The 22,215-nt window shown below is 36.7% G+C and overlaps 2 protein-coding genes across 2 annotated transcripts in view; both read right to left on the bottom strand.

The window, feature by feature from the left end:
• LOC149016663 (putative disease resistance RPP13-like protein 1) overlaps window positions 1-22,215 on the bottom strand; it is an 81,760-nt gene that overhangs the window by 42,492 nt on the left and 17,053 nt on the right. The gene's annotated exons all lie outside the window — the stretch shown is intronic.
• Window positions 12,884-16,664, bottom strand: LOC149016668 (putative disease resistance RPP13-like protein 1). The gene has a single exon (XM_089154731.1). It carries the CDS (start codon window positions 16,601-16,603, stop codon window positions 13,202-13,204), a length of 3,402 nt encoding a protein of 1,133 aa, XP_089010857.1. The 5' UTR covers window positions 16,604-16,664; the 3' UTR covers window positions 12,884-13,201.

Here is a 22,215-nt window from a genome sequence, read left to right on the forward strand (position 1 = left end):
TGAAGAAGTTATAAATCTAATAACTTCGGTTCAAATATTCATTGTAATGAAAAAGAAACGTGATACATGTAATTCCAAAAGGTTTATATGAAATTGAAATCACACAAAAGAAAGGAAATTCAAAAGTAGTGACAATTCACATTTTTTTATGAAAAAAAAAAAAGTTGAATGACATTTTACGGTTGTGAGAAAAAAATTAAATGGTGGAGATTTGAAATACGGTTTGTTCCCTTTCTTCTCTCTTCCAACGTTGAATTCCTGAATCTTTCCAGATTCCTAGCTGTTCTAATCTTAAAGTTGGAGTAATTGACCACTTCACTTAAAAAATATAGATATATGCTGACAAGTTTGAGTTGCATTACCACATTTTTTTTTTTTGTCAAAAGTTCAAACATTTCATTCATAAACTTGAAAAAAAATACAGACAAAAACATCAAACAAAAGAAGAAAAGAAACAAAAATTAAGGGATGGGTCTTGTTGAAAGAAGGTCAACTATAAATTTGACTTTGAATGGGGAAGGTTGCTCTCCATATAAGATATTGTTGGAATGTTTAACTTGACCCCGTCTCATGATAATTAATAACATCAAGCTTTAAACAATGGATTTATTTTATATCGGGTTTTTCTGGCAGTAGCTGCAATAAACCTGGTCAACACTCCATACTTTGAACTGATTGATTTTCTTATTTGAAGTTATCGCCTTTTTGCAGGTTACTTCCGAGCTTTTTGCAGTAAATCCTGCTCTTCCATAATTTCTGTTATGAATATTTTATAATAGACCTATCCGAGTCGACCAAAGAATAACCGGACCGATCAAACCTTAATCGGACCACGAATAAAACGAAGACACTAAGCAAGATGTACAATTTGAATCATATCCAACCTCCTTTGTGAGGTAATCTGCCTTCAAATTCCCTTTTGAGTAATTCAACCATAAGGTATGTCGTGCATTTCCTCTTCTCTTTAAAATAATAATTTTTCATAAAGATTGAGGAATGATTTATCGTTACATTATTCCCAAATCGAGATTGTGAAACCAAGAAAATTTATTTGTCTTTTTTGACAAAATAATATCTATTGTTTACAATGAACTAACAACAATGATTGAGATGCATTCTTTTGTTTTTTTTGCCAAAAGTCACATATTGATTCAGGATAAGCATTCTTTGTTTTTGTCTTTTTGACTGAGCATTTACAATAAATTAGTTTGCAAAAGATTACACACCCATATTTTTATCTTCTTTGGACAGCCGTACAAGAGATAAGTACTCAAGCACGACTTCCTGATTTAATTTAAAAATAAAAAATAAAAAAAATCCAAAGCAATCGTTTGGGTTTCACGTAGAGTTAAATTGCTTTATCTTAGTTGAGTGCTTTGTCATATTTGCTTATTTTATTTGCTCAGTTGGTGGTTAGTTAAAAAAAAAAAAAACTACTACTAATGCATCATCTTCTAAATCTGCACTGCAGATGGGCATGCACAACATAAACGGACTTTTATCTCCCCTAAAAGCGGGATGAAGAAGGTGGAAGCGGACCTTAGACATCAGTGATTGAACTGCAACTCCGTGCCAGTAGATTCTCCTCGACAACTGTCGGCCGTTGGATCTTGACATAAAGCATACGTAGCTTTCATTGATACATCCCAAGTTAGTGTTCCGGCGAGAATAGCCGCCATCATGATCGTCAACGACACCAATACAAAACCACCAGTGAAATCTCTTCCTGATATCACACCCCGTAAGCTTTTTATATATATACTATCGATTATTTAGTATGAATTAGGTAACCATTGGATTACTTAATGCCACATGACACAATCCTAAGAAGGAATTATAGGGAATTATAAGGACAGGAATTACAGAGGATGTGGATTCTTATTTTACCACACCAAACAAGAAAAAGAAATAAAAATAAAAACAAAAAATTTAAAGATTAAAAATAAATTTGATTGACTCCATTATTTCCACACAGGGAAAAGAAAAATAGACTTTGCTATGTGCCATAGGCAACTCAGCTTCTGTCTTCATAGGGTCAAGAGGAATTAAAAAGAAATTGGACAACCCCTAGAATTTCTTAGCATTACTTCTTTTACACGTTTTGAAACCCTCATTTAAGGGTGTCAATACGATATTGAAACTGTTTAACAGTACCGAACTGTGTCGCTTAAAACCGCATTGTACCACACCTTTTCAAATTCAATACGGTATGTGCCAAAACCGTTTTTAGAATTTGGTACGGTACTGTTTAGGTTCCGGACTCTGTACCATCGGTATATACCATATACCATACTAATTTACTGTATACTGACATCGTACTGAATACCGTTTTTGTACCATATCTGAAGGCTTGCTAAAGCCAGACAAATTTCTTCTTGGCTCTCTGTGACCAGACGGATGACTGTCTAGCTCAGACGGATGCCCGTCTGCAGCACAAATGCCATTTCCCAATACATCTAAATTTTTTTTCCAAGGCCTAATTATTGTGACAAACCATCTATTAACAAACATTTCTTTGTTTAAGTACATTCATGAAATCAATATTTTGGTTTATTGTGGCAATATTACAAATTAGAAGATTAGAAGAATTGGTGATTTATATCAAAATCATACTGTACCATATACCGAATCGTGCCATTTTTCCTGTACCGATTTTATACCGAAACCATATCGAACTATTTTAAAAATGTCATTTTCATATAGTATTGTATAAATTCGGTACGGTATGCGTTCGGTATGACAATTTGAAATGCGGTACGGTACGGTACGGTTTTGGTACGACGTTTTAGATTTAATGAGTGGATATTGTGGATGATGACCTTTTATTTATTTAATAAAGAACAATTTTAACAAAAAATAATAATATCTTACAATCAGGGGCATTTTAGTTGAAGAAGTTATAATCCTAATAACTTGGGTTCAAATATTCATTATTCTGAAAAAGAAGCGTGATACATGTAATTCGAAGAGATGTCTATAAGTCTTAACTTTAAGTTTTGTTTGCAATACTTTTCAAACACCATCTGATAGTCATGCTCTCTTAGGTGATATTCACTTCAATACTAAGTGACTATTTAGAGTTAGTCTAAATTCTAAATCTCTAGTGTGCTTCAATAAAAGTTTTAGACCTAATTTTTATGTAGAACAACATTTTACCTTGGAATCTTCTTCACGTCTTACACAAGGTACGAAAGTTCGGGAATTTTGGCCGAACTTGGGGCAAAATTTCGGCCTATATTTTCGATTTTTAGGGCACTATATAGGTTGTGGGCTGTGGATTTCTCATCAGTTAGAAAGTGATAAAGCTTAATTAATAATTACTCAAACCTGTAATAATTGCAATCCTTGATAATGCTTTTATTTTTGTAAATAATCAACATCCATGTATATATATTGACCATTCAAGTTTACACACAAAAGGACAAAAGAAGGGAAATTCAAAACTATAGACAATTCCTTTTTTTTTTTATTTTTTTTTATTTTATTTTTTATGAAATCTAATAAAAAAATAAAAAAATAAAATGAAAGAAAAATTTGAATGAGATCTTATGTTGTCAGAAAACATCAAATGGTACCAAGGGGGTTGGTCTAAGTGGTAAGCAGCTTGGTCCGCTTATGCAAGGTTTCAGCATCGAATCCTTGTGGATGGAAAAAATCCCCGCTGGGAGACTCACCCAACCACAGCCTAGGTGTGCGACATGGGTTGAATACCGGTTTATAAAAAACCGGAATTGGCAACAAAAAAAAAAAAAAAAAAAAAACATCAAAGGGTGGAGATTTTAAATACGGTTTCTTCCCCCCTTTTTTTTTCTCTTTCTTCTCCATATTTTACTTTGTTCTCTGCTCTCTTCCAACGTTGAATTCCTCAATTCCTAGCCGTTCTAATCTGAAAGTTGGAGTAGTTGACCACTTCACTCCAAAAATATAACGTAGAATCATACATATATGCTGACAAATTTGAGTGGGCATTACCATTTGTCTTGGTGAAGGGAGATCACTATAAATTTGTCTTTGAATGACGAAGGTTGCTTTCCATATAAGATATTCGCTAGAATAATTAACTTATCACGAGACGATAAGTTAATAATGTCAAGCTCTAAACAATGGATTTATTTTTATATTGGGGTTTTTTAGCATGATCAGCACTCCATGCTTTGAACTGATTGATTTTCTTCTTTGAAGTTGTCACATTTTGGTTCCAATGTTTTTAATTCAATGAGCCATTGAATTACCTAAAAATGGTTGGATCTTTGATTAATTGACTTTAATTTTGGGTAAACTTTGATTTATTTTTTTTCCCTTTTTTTTTTTTTTCTTCAGTTGACAACTTTGATTGATTGTTATTACTTCATAACACAAGTCTCAAATTGGCTTAGAGCTACAAGTTGATTTCAACATGTAAACCTTTTACAACAATCTGAGACCTAACTAATTCCCCCCAGGTGCCATTAGCTATAATAGAACTATGAGTGTTGAAACGTTGTTGAGGAATCTGCAAATACATTTGATCTTACAATTCTACTTGAGAGCTGAAACGTACCAAAGGTACTTTCTTTAAGGTATTTAGACACCCCGATTTGTGCAATATGGGTTCTATAGTGTCTTCACCCCAAGATCAGTCAGCCCAACCTTTAATGTTGCACCCCAGAAAGGTTACTTAAGGTGTATCAGGTAATGTTCACTGCTTGACAGAACAACTAGGGAGAGAGAGTAAAAAGAGGAGGAGGTAATTCAGTACTTAGAATGAACTCGAAAATGGGTTTATATAGAGCTCCAAAGGTTGTGGGTGAAAGGGTAAGGTCACCTCTCTTTGTGATGGTACCTTTCAGCTCAACGCCCTTCAAGAAAGTATATATCTAGCTGACCTCCCTACAGGAAAGTGCCTCTCTAATGGCATCTCCACGTAATCACCCAGCAGCGGGCTTTCCAGAATAGGGCTCATGACAAAATGGGCCTTCCGGATCAAAGCCCACATCCCAAGTCCCAAGTCATATAAGATATTGCTAGAATAATTAACTTAAAAATGTCAAGCTCTAAACAATGGATTTAATTTATATTGGGTTTTTCTAGCAGTAGCTGCAAGAAACCTGATCAGCACTCCATGCTTTGAACTGATTGATTTTCTTCTTTGAAGTTGTTGCCTTTTTGTAACATTTTGGTTCCAATGTTTTTAATTCCATGAGCCATTGAATTACATAAAAATGGTTGGATCTTTGATTGATTGACTTTATTTTTGGGTATGATTTATTTTTTTCCCTTTTTTTTTTTTTCAGTTGACAACTTTGATTGATTGTTATTACTTCATAACAAAGTCTCAGATTGGCTTAGAGCTATAAGTTGGTTTCAACATGTAAACCTTTTACAAATTACAACAATCTGAGACCTAACTAATTCCCCCCCCCCCCCCCAGGTGCCATTAGCTATAAGCAATTTATTTGTAAAAGATCTACTTTTAGATTAAGACAAGAATGATGGGCTTCTCTCTAGTGGCTAGATTAGCACAAAGCACACCAGCCTTTAATAATTTATGCAATTGGTCTCATGGGCTTTTGGGGCTGAAAAGGAGAAAATACCCTAATTTTAAAGGGCATTTTGGTCAATTGGTAGTGCTAATAGTCACGGACGCACAGCCACAATCGACAGGTAGTTCGGAGCTAAAAAGGATGACTTATGGGTTGCCTATATTTGGAGGGCATTTTGTTCAATTTGAATAATTCTTAGTTTCCTTGCAAAATATAGTATTTTGCCAATATGGCAGATCTGATAGGTGCTACCAATTATCCCTGGTGCCCAATTTGGAGCCTAAGCGGGGAAGCCAAGGGTCACCAAATTCTAAAGCACATTTCGGTATGTCTCACTAACTTCTTGTCCTCTTATGTAAAACCGTAGAGTTTTATTGATAGGGAAGGCTTTGTTGGTAGATGCAACATCACGAATACAAAGTCATGAACGACACTCAATTTGAAGTTGAAACAGGGAAGTTATGGGCCGTCCAAGTTTAAGGGGCATTTTGGTCAATTTGATTTGCTTTTCATTTTCCTATGTAAGACACTATAGATTTGCTTGAATGGCAGATCCCCCTGGTAAGCGCAATCAAAAAAACGGTCCTCTTATAACAATACACCATTAAGTTGATGATAGACTTTCCTGTTGGACCAATCCCTCCATCACATATAATGGTACATCCATATGACTCCCACATCGATCTCAAACCACCAATGTACTCCTACAGCTCCTCCTTCTCCTTAATCAGTAAGGTAGTCATCACCTCTTTAGGGGTCGGACCAGTATATCCAAGACCTGCCTCTGCAATAGTATCAATCATATTCTTTTAATAAGGACCCTCTGCTATGTTTGGTAGAACATAACTGTAGTACATCCACTTTGACACTGCCTTCTTCACTTTTTTAACCATCCCTTTCCATGCACTTGTAATCTTGGACTGCTTGGTTCCATTCCTTCTGAAAATATCAGGATCTTGCTCTATGATATGATCCCTCGTCTATGGATAGTCACGTGGTCTCTGTAGATCTGCTATAGAAGTGACCCTCTGACTTTGTGATCGGTTGAACATACCACATATACCACCCCTGTCCTTAGATCCAGATGACCCAGCCCCTGCAGCCTTAGAGGGACCAGTTCCTATAAATCTAGCTCTGACCCTCTCCTACTCCTGGTATTATATCTCCCTGCTCTCAGCCATCGCCCGTCTAATGTCCCTCTTCTCCTGCTCTCTGATATCAACGGGATCAACATCTCGATCAGAACCTGAATCAACTCTATAAGATGACGGTGCTCACACTGCCTCATCCAATGCAGCATTTACTTTCCTCTTCTCCTGTTTCTTCTTCCCCTTTTCTTTCTCCAGCTCTCTAACTGCCTTCACTATATTAGCATTTACCTCAATGCACGTAGCTACATCCTTTGAACTGCCACTGATGTGAATCTTAAACCTGCTTATGCCACATGAGTTCAACTCCTTACCACATAAGCTGCATTTTGTTTTACTCTTGTTGCTATCAATAGCAACACAATATTGTCATGCAGGATCAACCCTTCTCCTCGCTGCAGCTCATTGTGGTTGTCCCTGTCCTCGGCCTTACTGTCCTCCCTGTGAACCTACTCCTCTCCCACTGCTAGACATGATAACTATTGCATCGAAAATGATTGCATAAACAATTAAACAATACAAAAAAATATTTTATATAAAATAAATATTTAAATTTTTTTCAATAAAAGAAAAGGTTGCCATATCAAAACTGACAATGAAACCACACGAGCAGTACTTGAAAATAATTATATAGCTATTCCATAATTTTCTCTAATATTCAAAATCATTTCTCTTATTTTTCCCCCCTAATTTTTCTCTTTTATATTAATATTTTAATAATTTTCAAAACGTAAAATAATTATTTATTGGGTTGAAAAATATTCCGACTCCGTGAGCCTGTAGATCGGCCCATAGAGATCCACATATATATTTTCAATTATGATATAACACATATATCATGCAAAAAGTAAGCATTTGCAATGTAGAAAAATACAATTTTTTACGCTCGAAAATAAATAAATAAATTACTTCACAAAAAAATATTCCGATTCTTTGAGTTGTAGATCGGTGTACTGTATTCAACATATATTATTTTCATACCCATCCAACAACATTATAGCATGCATTTTGAAAAGAAAAAACAGTTTAGAGAACAATAGTTACCTCTCATATGAAAAACTCCACAAAACACCCTGATCTGTGTGAAATTTCGCTTGATCGTCGCGAACAATGTTATACTCATTAATAATGAACCTAAGGTTTTATGTCAAAGATCTAAAGAAAATATGGCAAAAATAGCAAGAAGTAGGAGAGAGAAGCTCTGGGGGAGGTTTGGAGAGGAGAGAGAAATCCCAAAATCAGGTTGATAATTCGCCCGAAATTCGGCGAACTCATGCCTATATGATCAAAAATATATATTTTAGGATATATATCTCGCAATATCGCCTTTCGGTATTTATTTCGGTTTGCCTTTCACCGAAACGACTGAAATTCGGCGGAAGGTTGTACCTTGAGTGTAATAAATACAAAGTAGATGTGACATTAAAAAGTAGGTTGTACCTTGAGTGTAATAAATACAAAGTAGATGTGACATTAAACAGTACAATATTCAGCGATATTTCTGATTTTTTTTCCAGATATCGCCGAAATTTTGGCAATTTTTTGTTTTTCTTATTTTTGCCGCAGATATTGTTTCACCTACCACCAAAATGGTCGAAATTCAGCAAATTTTGGTGAAATGTTGCACTATGCTCTCACATACAATTTTGACCTTGTAACGAAATAAAAATAAAAATATTTAATCTTTCATATCCAAATGAATCATCTTGGACTAGTCCTTGATATCTTTGCATCCCCATTATTCAAATGTGTGTTTTTTTATAGAAAGGAGACTTGTCTGGGCCAACTCACACGCATCTCATTGAGGGATGGTTTGCTTTACAACTATTCAAGTATATGAAGAGGTATCGCCCTTGATCCCGAGGAGATTTTAGCTCTTAATCTCATATTATGAGGCATTTGTTTTTCTTAACTGAACCAACCCTTAGCCATGAGGTTAGATACACTTGTTAAGTCCAAGATAATGCAAGATCATAGGTAAAAAGTTTTATAGGAAGGTAAATGGATCTTTTACAAAGGGAAAGGAGAGAATGTGACGTTTTGATCCCTGATTTCCTATTGTAAGGCCAAGGCAGGGTTGCATGATCGGTGAGACTGTAAGACTAACCCCTCTTATATCTAAGTAAGAAGTCCAGCAACTTGAAGGGATTATAGGATCAGATAGCAATATATGACAAGGGTTGTTCTATTTTCCATATATATTGTTTGAAACATGAGTGGAAATGTGACTGATGAAACATGATTGTTTCAGCTTTGGAACAGTTGCCAAAAAGAGAAAAGTTTCAGTGTTAAACGAACAGAGTGCATATGGGATGTTTGAGATTATGCCAAAAACACACATTGACAGGGAAAGAAAGAGAGAAGATGAGGTGAACCATACACATATTGCCAGGGCACATAGAAGCTTACATTGACATATCATGCTGGCTCTCTTGCTGCCGTCCAGCGTTGATTTCCCATCGAAGTAAGAAGTCCAGCAACTCAGGAGAGGCAAATCTGTCCAAGGACACTTGAAGGAAGGCGGAGAGTAAAGACCCTCCGACAAGTTGTCCCATTGATGCCATCTTCTTCTTCCATAAACAGGGGGAAAGAATGTAAAACAAAGAGTTTCAAATGACAGAAGCAGAAGATTTGAAACAAAGGGAGTGAGAAGTTCTTTGTGTTCATGAAAAGCAGACTCATGGGCTGCTACAGAAGGTTGGAGACTTTCCATTGATATATGTTGTAAGTATTCACTTTTCTTCTTCTAACGTTGAACCCTACAGCTCAAATCCAGACTTTGACCTGGAGATGGAGAAATGCTTTGGAAAATTGGGAGGGGAAGCCAATTTCCTTCTCAGTTAGAGGGAAATTAATTGGGTCTATGCTGTACAGTAATTGGATCAGGTATTAATGACTGGCAAATTCTGCAAAATTTCTCCTTTGAATCTGTTTGTGGAAGGAAGGCTGAGAGGGAGGACTTCCCAAGGCCTCAACTATTGTTCCCTCTCGTTGGTGGGGATGGTCAGTAGGAGAGGAAACGTTGCTTCTGTGGAAGGAGAGACGAGGCCTGTTGTTGAAAAGCCGCATTCCAGATTCAAGACACCTCAACTATTGTTCCCTCTCTTCCCAGGTTTCTCTCTGTTCTCTGCTCTCTTGCAACGTTGAATTCTTGATTCTTTCCCGATTCCCAACCGTTCTGATCCAAAGGGAGAAGACCACCACCTAAAAAATAGAATATGATGACAAGCAGAGGCACCCCGATTGAAGTACTATAGTCTTGTACTGCATCCCTGCTATAATTTGGTATGACAAAGATCTAGCCCCACCGAATGAAGGCTGGATTTTACTAAATGGAAAGGAACACAACCTGTTGGACAAAAAACGCTTTCTGAACGTCGTCCATAATCCGTTAAAGTTCGGTATGTATACTGCATTATACACCTTTAGGAACCCCTTCTGATAAATGACACAGTATTACTGAGATAGTAGGTACTTAATTGGATCTTGACCAGATTCCTTATGAGACATTGGTATGTTCATAAGCTCTAGTCTTTTGCTTTCCTATATTTTTGATTATTTGAAGGCTGTGTTTTGGAAAATAATTGGAAAGGAACACTAAATAATTTACTGCATTATACACTTCTCAATTTTTCCTAAGGTATCTAGGATCGATGTACCTAGCTGTTGAAAGAGGGAAAATATCATGGCTACGCCTTGAAAAACATGATCATAACAGGCTTGAAGATTCCTTGTACAAGATCTCTTGAAAACTAACCAAGGAAACTCCAATCAGAACTCAACTGAACAAAGTGTTATCCCAACTAAAAGGGGTTGGATGCACCAGCCCATCCTTGGGCATTTCTTTAACCCTTAGGATTGCTAGATCAGTTGGGTCATCTTAACACGTTTGTGTGGCCCCCCCCCCATTCCAACTGTTTCTCCTAAAGTCACCTATTTAATTTGGATCACTCCAAACCCCAGACATTATATTAGCGTGCATCGGTTTGTTATCATCAAGGATGTCCACCCAGTTGTTTGACTCCCCACCAACTTAGGTTGATGCAGGCCCATCAATTGGGCTATTTTTCTTTGAAACCAGCTTAGGATTGATAGATAGGGGGTTGGGTCATTCTTTAATACGTTTGTGTGGTCATCGGCCTATTCCATGTGTGCAAAAGTATAGCACCTAGGTCAAATACAAAAATTGGTTATTTATTTTATTAAAATTAGGTCAAGACTATCAAGAGATAGACCTTATCAGTCCCTGATATACCTTCACTGAATAATCCTTATCAGGGGCCTGACACATGAGTAAACAGTCCTCATTAGGTTAGTATTTGGTATTAAGAGTCCCATTTCAAATTCAGTATCTATTTTGATCTTTGAGTACAACTGGGGACGTAATTGAGAGGCTATAAATACAAGCCCTGCCCATGTAGTAGAATTCGGATTTCAGACTACGAAGTGTTTTATTGCTGCCTAAGTGTGTTTGTGAGAATTAAGTTGCTCCACCAATGGTAAGACACCTCCAGGTGATCGAGTAAGCAACCTAGGGTTTCTAATTGAAGGATCTCCTTTGACAGTGCCTCCACTTCATTGTCATCTCACCCCATTACAAGACATGTGTACAGGAAAGTAACAAGTCAGCAGATTATCCCATTCCCCCTTCCACTCTTTTAATTTCTGTTTTGAAAACCTTACCATGTTTGATCACTTCTCCATCTTCATCAACCCCAAACCCATAGCTCCTCATCCCACCATCAAAGTTTTAACCCAATCCATTATCCTTCTACCTCCATTGACACTTGATCCCAATTGCAGCCCTTCTCACCCTTCCAAAACCCTAATTCCTTGCTGTCCTGGATTCCCAAACATTAACATGAAAACCCTACCTCTAAAACTGTAAAACGTCTAAAACTGTAAACCCTAACCTAGATCCGTAAAACCCTTTAATCTGTAATCGTAACCCAAGACCCCTTCCATTCCTGACCCAAGGCCTCTTAGACCTCCTCGAGCCCTAATTTGTGGCCATTGATACCCTAACCCTAATTCCAGCACCCAAAAGGAAATACCCAGCATTCTGGTATCTAGAATATTCAGAAACATGGCCCCTAACCTAATAAATCGGACCTGAATTTTGACACTGTTTTGACCCTAAACAGAGGCTTGAATTAGTTCTGCCCAGAACCCCTTGAAATCCTAAGTCATCCTACTTCTGTTCATCTACAGATCTTGGATTCCTAGCCTTCATTCACTTGAGGCTATATCATTTGGAGAGTGGGATTCTTGTGTCACTTTTCTCCCGATGCCTTCACTAGAAAGTACCCATTAGAGCAGTGATCTTCATCTTCTTCAATTAATGCTTGTAATTACTCTTCCACTCCACTGATCATTCCTGAATGCCTTTTTTTTTCTTTTCCTTTTCTGTGCTTTAGGCTTCGGTTTCCAATGTTGAAGGAAAGAATGGGCCAGGCCTGACCTATAGATTGGATACGATCCAAGTACGAGCCAATATCCAGGACATGGGATGAACTGAGGAGCTTGCTTAGGTGAAAAAAAGGGTTTTATCTCTTCCCTAGGGTTAGGCTTTGATCAAACCTAGGATTTAATGGGTTAGACAAAGTGAGTGATGCAGAATCCCACAGCAAAGGTTTTCTTTTGCTGTTTTGATGGCTGGGAAGGTTAGATTGAACAGGCAGCAAGCTAGGTTTGGGCCTTCTGTTTTTTAAGAGGAGGATAATTTAGGGGTTTGACTGGTCAGAATTGGACCACTTTGGATCAAATTTGGAGGGGTTGGAAAGGGAGGTTCATACCTGTTTTGATGGTGGAAGGTCAATGGAATGTCGGGTATTGGGAAAACCAGAATACAGAAAGGAGAAAGATGGGTTTGGGGCTGCAGTTATCAGTTTGTTGTTGCTGTAATCAATGAGTCTTGATGGAATACATGTTCGTGTTGATGGCCATGTGACCAGGCCACGATCTTTATCGTAAAACTATTTAATCCCATAGAATTTCCAAAGTTCTGCAAAGAGCTGAAAACAACTGATGTATGTTCGACTACATAACATACCCTGCTGGCTTGTAGAACAGATCCATACTGTACTGAACTTCAAAGATTTTTGTTGACCAACCAAAGCTTTTAGGTATACAGAAAACTAATGATATGCTGATAAGTGATGCCTTGTAGATGCTGAATTGTTCCATGAATTGCATGTCTTGCATATATTTTAGAGCATTTTCAAAGATTGCACTCCATCTGAGGCTAATTAAAGTTCAATGAAATTGCCATGCTGGTTTTTGTTGTTTAATGAGCATTTTTAAAGAAAGCATTCCTTCTATTAGAAGACTCATGCATATCTGGTTATAGAATAAATACGCATCTGATTACAGGATTAGACTAGAAAGAAACCATACATATCTGATTATAGAAGAAATACATATCTGATTGTAGGATTAGGATAGAAAGAAATCATATGTATCTGATTAAAAGAAGAAATACCTCAATATTAGCAGCAATGCATATCTGTACTTCTCCATCTGTAGATTTTACTATAACAGGCCAGATCCACTTGTGGTGTTTAGGCTACTTTGCCATATGTCATCTATTATTACCTTTGGGATTTGTACAATCTTGGACCACTCTTCTGCTTCCTTCTTTTGGTACCGTTGTGTCAGCGTTGGACAGTTATGGATCTCCAAACGTTTAAGAGAGGATAGGTCAGAGAGTCCATCATCTAGAGATTCAAGAATGGGGCAGTCCTTGATGCAAAAATCCCTAAGGTTTGTGGGAAGCAGACCCCTTGGAATGCAAATGAGAGCATGACATCCACCAATGGCAAGAAATGAAAGAGAGGTTAGATTATAAAGACCTGAGGTATTTAGGGGTTCAAGATTCTTGCACTCCATAAGAAAGGAGCAATTCACAATCTCCAATTGTTTAAGATTTGTGAGTTTCAGCAGCCCCTTCTGCAAGATATTCAGCTGCCCAATATTTAGAACAGAAACCACCTGAAGTGCATTTGGTAAATCCATGTTTGGAATGGACTCAAGAGCAGGGCACTCTTTGATTTCTAATCTCTGGAGAGAAGTGAGGCTGCACAGTAAATTTGTGGGCAGGGACTCCAGATTCTTGCAATTGATAATCTTGAATTCTTGAACTGTAGTGGGTAACCTTGTTTCCTTGAAGGACTGAAGGGCAGGGCAATTTTCAATTACAAGTTCTTGGAGAGACATTATGGTGTCTAACTTCTTAGGTAGTGACTCCAGATTCTCACAATCGAAGATTCTCAATTCTTGAAGTGCAGTTGGTAACGCTGTTTCCTGGAAGGAAACAAGAGTAGGGCAACCTCCAATTACAAATTCTTGGAGAGATGTTAAAGTGCATAGCTCATTGGGTAATGACTCCAGATTCTTGCATTCAAAGATCTTCAATTGTTGAAGTGTAGTGGGCAACCTTGTTTCCTTGAAGGACAAAATAGCATGACAACTTTGTATTGCTAATCTTCGTAGAGATACTAGAGCGTGTAGTTCCTTGGATAGTACCTCTAGATTCTCACAATTTGATATTCGAAGAGCTCGGAGAGATGTAAGGTTGTGCAATTGTAACCCAAGGTGGTGTTGCTTGGCCACCATAGCTTTTGGCTTATTATTGCCTACATTTGCCCCACTGAGTTCAGATAACTTTTTCTGTGGCCCCATATCCTTTGAGCTTAACAATTGAAGGCTGGTTAAGTTGCCCACTCCTAACGGAATTTTATCGAAGCTCCAGTTTCCTGGAAGAACAAGATTTTGAAGGTTTATGAGATTACCCAGATTTTCAGGCAATTGTCTAAGCTTCCCACAGCTAACTAGTACCAATGACTTTAAATTGTAAAGATGTCCAATTGAGTCAGGTAACTTCACAATGTCAGAAAATGAGAGATCAAGAAACCTTAGATGTTTCAACTTGCCAATCGAATCAGGCAACTCAGGGTCACAAATTCTGACACGTAGCACACGTAGGAATTGGAATTGCATGTTTAGTAAAAAGTGCCTTGGACTTCTTATCTTATCATTCCGAGTTAGAAAGGTACGTAAGCTTTTCATGGTCTCAAATTCAGTCACCTCAATAGTATAATTTTCCACCATCGTGTAAGACAAGTGACGAGTTGTAGTTAGAATTTGGGATGACTCATCATGATCTCTCCTACAATACATTCTGCTGGATACAAATTGTGCTAAATCATGGATCAGGTCATGCATCACAAATCCTAATCCTGTGTTACTAGATGACTCAAAAAATGATCGATCTTCATGTAGTTTTGAGTCAATGAACAACGGGAATCCTGTCAGAGTGTGACAATGATTAGATAACTCAAAGAAGGACCTCATGATTAGTTCATCAAAATACTCAGCCCCTATATCTTCCAATCGTTTCTTTCCTTTTGGTTGAATTATACCTTCTGCCATCCACAAGACAACTAATTCCAACTTACTGAATGGATAGCCTTTGGGAAACAAAGCACAATATGTAAAGCATCTCTTCAGAAATGCAGGAAGATGATGGTAGCTCAGCATGAGTGATGGGAGAATCTCAGATTCTCTTAAATCCCATATTTCATTCTCCAAAATAGTTTTCCACTGAATATTCTCTCTTTTATCCCGTAAGAGACCAGCAAATGTCTTTATAGCCAATGGTAAACCCTTACATTTCTTCACAATCTCTTGTCCAAATAATGCCAACTTCTGATTTGCATGATCTGAATTTTCATCCATGAAAGCATGCCTTCTAACAAGAGCAAAACAAGCCTCATCTGACAAACCTTTCAAACAATGGTTGTTTGGAACGGTTCGCACGATTGACGCAACTCCTTTATTCCGTGTTGTAACCAATATCTTGCTTTCTATTGTACTGACTTCAAAAGCAGTTCTTAAAACCTCCCATCTCTCATAGCTCTCGTTCCACATGTCATCTAGGACCAGTAAGAATCTTTTCTTGTTCAATGCTTCTTGAAGTTTCAGCTGTAGCAGGTCCAATGAATTTGAAGGAGGAGATGAACCAGTAACTGACTCGAGAATTTCTTTGGTTAACCGAACCACATCAAAATCTTCAGATACACAAACCCAGGCTTTTAGATGAAAATGCTTGGTGACTTTCTCATTGTTATAAACAAGTTGAGCAAGGGTAGTCTTTCCAACACCGCCCATGCCCACTATGGGCAGTACTGAGAAATTATTGCCATTGTTGCTGGCATGACTGACAGTTTTTTCTGAGAGTAACCATCCAACAATCTCCTCTGTGTCTTCTTCTCGGCCAAAAACTCTATATTTATTCACCAAAGAACTCGTAGGTGGCCTTTGACTGAAAAAAGAGGGCCTTGAGGACCCAAATCCCATACTGGAAACCAAACCAAGAGCAGCACCTTCTTGTGCTGCACTTTTTAGTCTCTGATTGATGTCCCTTACTTTTGATCCAAACATTTTAATTCTTTGCAGCTCTTCAGCGATGCTATATACCTTAGGCCCGATGCCTTTTATTCCCTCCAAAGCTTCATTAATGCCATTTATTGCAGATTCAATGCGAGAGTTCGATGCAGAAGAAATACTACTTTCACTTGATGAAGTACTGAGAGGAATGGGGTGGCGTACCTGTTGGGTTTGGTGGGCTGCTTCCAATTTCAGGTGTAAAAGTTCGGTGGCATACTCATCCAATATATCCTCTGCATCATAGAGAAGTTGCTTGAAGTGGTCCAACCACAGCTTCACAGCACCATTTGTGAATTGCTTCAGTTCAGCTTCATCTAATAAGGCCTGAATCATAACTGTTGTCCGCTTCAGTGATTCCACTTCTTCCAAATCAATTTCCCATCGCAGTAAGAAGTCGAGCAACTCAGGAGAAGCAAACCTGTCAAAAGCCACCTGAAGGAAAGCCGAGAGGCAGGACCCTCCAAAAAGCTGTACCACAGATGACATTTTCTTCTCTAAAAGAGAAAATAAATGTAATGCAATGAAACTTAGAACAACAGAAGCAGAAATCTGATGGAGAGAAGAAAGAAGAAGACGAAAGATGAGGGAACTGAACACTTTTCAATGGGACACGTATTGTTAAAAATAAAAAAATAAAAAATAAAATTAAACAATAAAATAAATTTGGTTGACTTCATTATTCCAGATTTTTGGCAGCCGCTGCTCCCAATAGTGAGGATTTGGCCAAATAAATTAAAGTTGTAATAGAAAATACAAGGATATATGTGTGAATATAAAAAAAAATTACATTTAAAAATTTACAAAATCATTAAAGGGTGGTCACAGTAAAAAAAAAATTGGTATATGTTTCCTCCGCTCTTTCTCGCTACTGTGTTGTCTTTCCATTTTAAAATTTCAAAACTTGATTTGCAAATCTCAAAGGAAGCAAGCAATGGTGTAAGCATCGACCTGTAAAGCAGCAGTTTCGAAACCCAGTTCCGAGATGAAGAAATCCACCCTCCTCTATCCACCTTACATTCAAGTTTGCATCTCCTTTGCTTTTGTACGGAGTTGTACACTTAATTTCTCTTAGAATTTCTCAATAGATGATAACTGAAGCGATAACTTCACTCAAAGATCAGACTAGTTCAAGCCAATCTTCAATCGCCAAATTCATTGATGAAAAGTATGATCAAGGCTTCCTCCAAATTTTAAGATGGTGTTGTCTGTGCAGTAGAATAAATTCTCCAAATTAGAGAGATTGGTGAAGTGAAAAATTCGGGGAGGAGGAGGTGGAGGGGAGGAGTAAAAGGGTTTGGAAATTTGGGGATCGGGTAGAGTCAGGGATTTGATTTGTAAATTTGAAAACCTTAAATCTTTAAATGTAAAAATAAATTTTTATTTTCACACATATACTCTTGCATTTTCTATTACAACCGTCTGCTTTATCTGGCCAATTCCTGAAGCCCGCTACTACTGCAAAGAAAAATAGACTTGTGAACATAAATGCCATGGGAAACTCAACTTCTGTCTTCATGGGGTTAAGAGGAATTAAAAACAAAGAGGACAATCTCCATAATTTCTTAGCATTCCTTCTTCTACGCGTTTTGAAACACTCACTTAAGGGTATCAATACGGTGCCAAAACCGTTTAACCGTATCAAACCATGCCACTTAAAACCGCATTTTACCGTACTGTTTCAAATTCATTACGGTATATACAAAAACCGTTTTTTGGAATTCGGTACGGTTCGGTTTCAATTTCATACTCTATAACGTCAGTATATACCGTATATCATACCGATACCGTACCAAATACCATTTTTGTACCGTCTGTCTCAAAACGACATCCGTCTATAGCTCAGATACCATTTCCCAACACATCTAAAATTGTTTTCCAAGGCTTAGTTATTGTGATAAACCACCTATTAAACAAGCATTTCTTTGTTTAAGTACGTTCATGAAATCAATACTTTGGTTTATTGTAACAATATTACAAATTAGAAGAATGGGTGTTTTATACTGAAATCATATTGTACCATATACTGAATTGTATCGTTTTTCTCGTACTCGTTTTATACCGAAACCGTACCGAATCGTTTTTAAAATATCGTTTTCATACTGTACTATATAAATTTGGTATGGTATGGTTTTGGTATGACAGTGTGAAGCATGGTACAATTTCGATATTGACATTTTAAATTTAATGAGTAGATATTGTGGAGGATGACCTTTTTTTTCTTTTACTTTTTTTAATGAATAAAGAACAATTTTTAACAAAAAAGTAATATCTTACCATCAAGGGCATTTTAGTTGAAGAAGTTATAATTCTAATAACTTGGGTTAAAATATTCATTATTCTGGAAAAGAAGGGTGATACTGTAATTACAAAAGGTTTATATGAAAATGAAATCACACCAACCTCAAGAGATACCTATAAATTTCAACTTAAGTTTTGTTTTTCAATTCTTCTCAAACACCACCTAATAGTCATGCTCTCTTAAGTTGGTTTGATGTCACTTCAATACTAAGTGATTCTTTAGAGTTAGTCTAAACCTCTAGTGTGCTTCAATAAAAGTTTTAGACCTAATTGTTATGTAGAACAACATTTTACTATGAAATCTTCTTCACCTCTTACAAAAAGAACTTCGCCAAACTTGGGGCAAAATTCCAGCCTATTTTTTTTTGTTTTCGGGGCATTGTATAGATTGTGGATTGTGGGTTTCTCACCAGTTAGAAAGTAATAAAGCGGTAATAATTACTCAAAACTATAATAATTGCAATCCTGTATAATGCTTTGTTGGGGTAATCTGTATGAACCGGGTTCGGTTCGGGTTGGTTTTTGTATTTGAACCAATTTATGGTTCAGGCTGTTTTGTATATATGTTCGGGTTTGGGTTCAGCTGGGTTAGATAAGAAGTTATTTTCACGAAATCAGATTTGGGGCTTTTGAGTTTGTCTGAGGGTTTCTGTGTTCTTCATGTTCTTCATTCGCTGATGTTGCGATCTTGATCAGAGGAAGAGGAAGGGTTCGTGATGGAGTCTTCGGCATTAAGGAGAGCATATGACGGCAGCACGGTATGTAATCGGTTTATATGATTCTCCTCTTGTTCTTCGGTTTCATCTCTATTCTTGGAGAGTTTCTAAGCCGCTGCAATTGGTGATGATTTGGCAAGGGAGAAGAACACTCGATGGTTGTTTGAGGGTGATTTGGTGCCTATTTTGATTACTCTTGTATACTTATTTCCCTTCTGATCTCTGTAAGTTTTCAAATCCCATATTAGAATTGGACTCCATTCTTGAGTCCCGGAGACGTAGGTCCTTTGGACCGAACTCCGTCATCAATCTTGGTGCCTCATTGCTTTACTTTTTTGGTAAATTTCAGTTTATCAATCACGTTTGGGTTTACATGCTTTTATTTTTGTAAATAATCAACATCCCATGCACCTATTGTCCATTCAAGTTTACACACAAAAGTACAAAGGAAAGGAAATTCAAAAGTAACGGCAATTCACATTTTTTATGAAAATTTAATATAAAAAAAATAAAAAAAAAAAAGGAAAAAAATTGAATAAGATCATACAGTTGTCAGAAAAAAAATTAAATGGTGGAGATTTGAAATACGGTTTCTTCCCCATTTTTTCCCCCCACATTTTACTTCGTTCTCTGCTCTCTTCCAACGTTGAATTCCTGAGTCTTTCCAGATTCCTAACCGTTCTAATCTGAAAGTTGGAGTAATTGATCACTTCACTTAAAAAATATAGATATATGCTGACAAGTTTGAGTGGGCATTACCCCTAATTATGGGAAATTTTGTCTTGGTGAAGGAAGGTCAACTATAAATTTGTCTTTGAATGGGAAAGGTTGCTCTCCATATAAGATATTGATGGAATGATTAACTTGACCCCGTCTCATGCTAATTAATAATGTCAAGCTTTAAACAATGGATTTATTTTTATATCGGGTTTTTCAAGCAATAGCTGCAAGAAACCTGATCAGCACTCCATATTTTGAACTGATTGATTTAATTCTTTGAAGTTGTTGCCTTTTTGTGGGTTACTTCGGAGCTTTTTGCAGTAAATCCTGCTCTTCCATGATTATGTTAAGCTAAGCAGGAACTTCTGAATCTCTTCTTTAGAAAACTCTGTTTAAGGCTCATATGGCGTGTTGATTAGAAAATAAAATTTTAGGACTTCATTTATTTATATTTTAGGGCAATTCTTAGAATGGGTGACTTTTTATTCCAAAAAATTATAGATCCTTAGCATATCAAAATAGGCAACTTTTTTGAGTACTAAAAGGGTCACAATGTCACTTCAATGTTGTTACTTCATAACAACTTTAAGTCTTAGACAATTATTTGGGTAATTGGTAATATTCTGGTTCCAATGTTTTTAATTCCATGAGCCATTGACAACAACAACAACAACAACAATAAGCCTTTTCCCAATGTTTTTAATTCCATGAGCCATTGAATTACATAAAAATGGTTAGGTCTTTGATTAATTGTTTTTATTTTTTGGGTAAACTTTTTTTTTTTTTTATTTTTTTTTTTTAAGTTGACAACTTTGATTGATTTTTATTACTTCATAACAAAGTCTCAGATTGGCTTAGAGCTATAAGTTGGTTTCAACATGTAAACCTTTTACAACAATTTGAGACCTAACTAATTCCCCCCCCCCCCTCCCCCCTCCCCCGCGGTGCCATTAGCTATAAGCAATTTATTTGTAAAAGATCTACTTTTAGATTAATACAAGAATGATGGGCTTCTTCCTAGTGGCTAGATTAGCACAAAGCACAGCTGGCCCGGATGAACCTCATATCCAAAAAAAAAAAAAAAAAAAAAAGAAGAAGAAGAAAAAAAAAGAAAAAGAAAGAAAGAAAGAAAGAAAAAGAAGAAAGAAGAAAGAAAAAGAAAGAAAAGAAAAAAGAAAAGAAAAGAAAGATAGGAGAAGAAGTAAAGTCCCAAGTCATAGCTATAGGTGATTTTGCCAATGATGGGTTAGTAAAACGGTTAAAAGCCCAACCTCCCTAGGGGATAGGGGTGTAAACAGACCGGATTCGGATCAAATAGTGGTATATCCATATCCTCATCCTATTATATTAGGACGGATTCGGATAATATTCTATCGGTTTTCGGATGTAATCGGATATTTATTTTCTTAAATAGATTCTTCTAAACGAGCAGGAATATAGATTGAATACAAATGTTCGACTACCTATTCACATCGTTACCTTTTTATTTGTGAGAGCTAGGTTTGAAATTTAAGAATTTAACAACTTTGGTAGCTATTTTAGTAGAAAATCTAGAAAAATAATCACATATCATATGTAAAATTTATAAAAATAAGAATAATAAATCTAAATAAGTAACTTAATCGGATAATTTTATCGTACAGATAATATTAGGTAAGAAAGGGGTATACCATATCCATATCCTATTAATAATCGGACAGCTTTAGATACACCTAAATGGATGCGGATGCGAATTCGGAAGCGAATTTTGGTTATCCATTTACACCCCTACTAGGGGAGGTCTTGGGTTCACACCCATTCGGCACTTGAGGATGTAATCGTGGTGCACATAAGCTGGCCCGGATGAACCTCATATCCAAAAAAAAAAAAAAAAACCCGAGTCATAGCTATATTAATATTAATTAATATATAGATTTTATATTCCATGGCTTGGTCAAACTAGGGTTTAAGCAAAGTTTGCATCACATTGTGTGTGTGCAATCCTTAACCACAAAAGGCAAAAGATGTAAGTGCTTTCTTTGTATACACCAAACGTTTTAAGCTCCTCACTTTTCGATGTGGGACTAAGGTTCCCGTGATGAAAACCACAAAAGGAAACAATAAATAATAAATAATATTTATAGTAGAATATTGTATATAACTTTTAAACATTTCCAACATGGAGGCTACCCTAATCCTTGGTCCAACAAAATTTCTCCTTTGAATTTGTTTGTGGAAGGAAGGTTGAGAGGGTAGGTGTGAAATGTCAATTAATACTTTGATTTATTATTATTATTATATATATTTTTTGATATGCTACTTTGATTTATTCTTGCTCATGATTGTACTTGTCACACCTCACCCGCCGGTCTCGGTTATCCGCCC

Source organism: Hakea prostrata, chromosome 5, assembly GCF_041222555.1.
Source record: "Hakea prostrata isolate BN-2017 chromosome 5, UWA_Hpros_2, whole genome shotgun sequence".
Classification (NCBI taxonomy): Eukaryota; Viridiplantae; Streptophyta; class Magnoliopsida; order Proteales; family Proteaceae; genus Hakea; species Hakea prostrata.